Source organism: Otolemur garnettii, unplaced genomic scaffold, assembly GCF_000181295.1.
Source record: "Otolemur garnettii isolate 467f Iridium unplaced genomic scaffold, OtoGar3 scaffold00020, whole genome shotgun sequence".
NCBI lineage: Eukaryota > Metazoa > Chordata > Mammalia > Primates > Galagidae > Otolemur > Otolemur garnettii.
The window spans coordinates 590,916-594,538 of NW_003852415.1; the positions used below are offsets into that span (position 1 = coordinate 590,916).

The 3,623-nt window shown below is 41.8% G+C and overlaps 1 protein-coding gene across 3 annotated transcripts in view; it reads right to left on the reverse strand.

Annotated features, from left to right (window-relative positions):
* The window catches only part of ENTPD5 (ectonucleoside triphosphate diphosphohydrolase 5), a 45,709-nt gene that overhangs the window by 7,267 nt on the left and 34,819 nt on the right, over nucleotides 1–3,623 (reverse strand). For all 3 annotated transcript variants that reach the window (XM_012803488.2, XM_023511526.1, XM_012803487.2), the window contains 2 exons: nucleotides 2,796–2,852; nucleotides 990–1,105 (listed from right to left, as the gene is read on the reverse strand). In XM_012803488.2, the coding sequence (XP_012658942.1) occupies nucleotides 990–1,105; nucleotides 2,796–2,852 (173 nt within the window). The remainder of the gene's footprint in view (nucleotides 1–989; nucleotides 1,106–2,795; nucleotides 2,853–3,623) is intronic.

Below are 3,623 nucleotides of genomic sequence, written 5' to 3' on the forward strand. Positions count from 1 at the left end.
CTACTTGGGAGGTGGAGGCAGGAGAATCGCTTGAGCCCAGGAGTTAGAGGTTGCTGTGAGCGATGATGCCACAGCGCTCTACCCAGGGCGATAGCTTGAAGCCCTATCTCAAAAAAAAAAAAGATTTAAGAGCTACCTAAAGATATGAGGCACACATAAAATATATATGACACACTACACATGCATGAGGCATTCAATATTCATGAGGTCTTAAATAAGCCACTCAACTGGTGATCTCTCTAGTCCCTCATGTCCTTTGCCAAATAAAACCAATCTAATGGACTAATGGGTGAGCTAATATACTGGTCAGGTGTACCTGCCCCTGGTCCTCTCCAAATTGGGCAAATTTGTGTGATGTCCCAAGCAGCTCTGCCTTTGTACTCCCTTGACCAAATATAAGCTCTAGTATCTGTAACTACCCCATCAATGGCAGACTATATGAACTCATGCAAGTGCAACCCACAATTGAGGAAGTGTGGCCTTTCCAACCTGTTTGTACCCTATCTGTGTGTTCAGATCTCTTCTCTCTTTTCCCTTGCTTCTTGCCCTGAGTTCTAAAGTGATTCACTGTGTTAATCCAGAAAATACACTGAATCTTTCTGAGTACCAGTTGCATCCTGTGTAAAAGGGAAATAATACTATCTGTATTGAAAAGTTCTAAGGATAAAATGAAGTGAGATATGAGGGCTAAATAAATAGATTGACTAAATCATGTGACCTGGGCATGTTAAATTGAGCTGCAAAATTTCTGTTATGTGACCTATCTGTGACCTCTGGGGTAGCTTGCCTGGTAATATACTTGGAGGCTACCATTGCATCAATGTAATTTCCCACATTCATGGTGCCTAGCACAGTGCCTTCTCCATAGCCTAGTTAAAAATACCTAATTCTACCTGTATCTACTCTGATTACTAAACAAATTCTTAACTCCCTCTTCCCAACCCCCACAAAAGAAGACTGCTATGGAAATCTGGTTTCCCATCTCTTACCTGTAAGATGGTGCTGTCTGCAAATCCAAACCCATCTTTTAATAGGGCTGTGATATAGGCTAGATCCATGCACAGAAAAGGACTGCCGGAGGTGAAGTTTCCCAAGTTATCACACACTAGAAGTGAAAGTGAGTGAACAGTGGAGTTCAAATTTGCACTTAACTGAGAAGTGGAGGATTATTTCTAAATATAGACAGAGGTAGAATAAGCAAAGCAGAAGTCTTCATTTGGTTATATTAAGCCTGGGTCTCCTAGAGACTAGACTGTGCAACTGATTGGCTCTGAAAGACTGTAGTTTCTTAAGAGTTTGCATATTTCTGGTGTGATATCTACTCAAATTTACATGGGTCCTCGTTTGTTTGCTAAGTTTCTATTACTTATTGTGGAGGCTTAGTTCTAAGTCTCTTATTTATTATTAATGCCGAGGCCCAGAAGACAGGGAAATACCATTCAGGTCTACACTAGATAAGATAATTTGCATTTAATTTAATTAATTAGTTAATTTATTTTTGAGACAAGAGTCTCACTATGTTGCCCTGGGTAGAGTGCTGTGGCATCACAGCTCACAGCAACCTCCAACTCTTGGACTTAAGTGATTCTCTTGCTTCAGTCTTCCAAGTAGCTGGGACTATAGGTGTCTGCCACAACACGCGGCTATTTTTTTTGGTACAGTTGTCATTATTATTTAGCTGCCTGGGCCAGGCTCATACTACCAGCCTCAGTGCATGGCTCTGTAACCACTGTGCTACAGGCGCTCAGGGCATGGCTCTGTAACCACTGCGCTACAGGCGCTGAGCCAAGATCATTTGTATTTTAGATTGACTCTCTCAAGGAAGCCTCCATGGCTATTTCCCAGGTATTCTGATGTTCAATGTTTCATTAACACTGATGAGAGTATTTCAATTTTTTAAAAATTAAGGAAAGAAGAAATGTAGAAAGAAGATTAAGGGTTATAGCATTTCCCCAAAGCCTCTTTTATTCCCATGTTCTTTCCCAGAATTCTATGCTACCTAATGCTTAAAAAAAAAAATTTTTTTTTAAATTTAAGATAGGGTCTTACTCTGCCACCCAGACTAGAGTGCCATGGGATCAGCCTAGCTCACAGCAACTTCAAACTCTTAGGTTCAAGCGATCCTTTTGCCTCAGCCAGGCAGAGATAGGGTCTCATTTTGTTGCCTAGGCTAGAGGGCAGTGGCTCTTCTCAGGTGAAATCATGGTGTACTGCAGCCTCAAACTCCTGATCTCAAGCAATCCTCTGCTTTAGCCTCTTACCTCAGCCTTCAGAGTAGCTGGGACCACAGGCATGCACCAGTGCACTGGGCTATCACCTGATGCTTTTAACTCATAGCAAAGACTAGAAGATCCAGAAAGGAAACCAGCCTTCTGGGTTGGGTGATGGTTCATGCCTGTAAACCTAGCACTCTGGGAGGCAGAAGCAGGAGAATTGCTTGAGCGCAGGAGTTTGAGACCACCCTGAACACAGGCAAGACCCTGTCTCTACCAAAAACAGAATTAGCTGGGTGTTGTGGCAGATGCCTGCTGTCCTAGCTATTTGGGAAGCTGAGGCAGAATGATCACTTGAACCCAAGAGTTTGAGGTTGCTGTGAGCTAGGCTGATCTCACGGCACTCTAGCCTGGGTGCCAGAGTGAAACCCTATCTCAACAAAAAAAAAAAAAAAAAAAAGAGAGGAAACCAGCTTTCTGATAGGCTGATAGGCTTTCTGAGCTGACTGAGGTGCTTTAGGTCACTAGAGTTGCAAGCACAGCCTCAAAGGCTTGCCTTTAAAGGCTTCCCCCAACACTTACCTTCCCTGGCTTTTCTTTCAAAATCTTCAACTTTTAAAACACCCCCCTTTTCATAATCTGAAATGAAACAGAATGGTAGATGTTATCAAAAAGCCTTCAATGAAACATAAAGAAGTTCATTCTAGTGATGTTTATCATAATGAAAAACTGGAAATCTTAGAGAAACATTAGAGAACAGGATAAACATGACATATTCATACAATATAATCTATGCAGCCTATTTTATTTATTTCAATATATTTCATGTTATGTGCATTTAGTTACAGTAAAAAAAAAAAGAAAGGCACATCAGTAGCCAGGCATGGTGGCTCACACCTATAATCACTCTGGTAGGCTAAGGCAGGTGGATTGCTTGAGCTCACAAGTTCAAAAACAGCCTGAGCAAAAGTGAGACCCCATCTACTAAAAATAGAAAAACTGAGGCAAGAGGATTGCTTGAACCCAAATTAGAGGTTGCTGTGAGCTATGACACCACGGCACTCTACCCAGGGCAACAGCCTAAGACTGTCTTAAAAAAAAAGAACCCCACACACACATACACACACAAAGAAACACATGGGTAAATAAGAACTTAATTCATATCTCTCAAGCCAAGAGACAGATCATGTATGTACCTTCTGACAGTAAAACAAAAGCATTCCTTTGTGTTAGGAAAAGAAGTTATCATAAAGGGGGAAAAGTCTTTTTGGGGTGATAGATTCATTATCTTAAATGTGACAGATATAGGTATACATGACAAAACTTAGCAAACTGGCTCGGCGCCTGTGGCTCAAGTGGCTAAGGCACCAGCCACATACACCTAAGGTGGTGGGTTCGAATCCAGCCCGG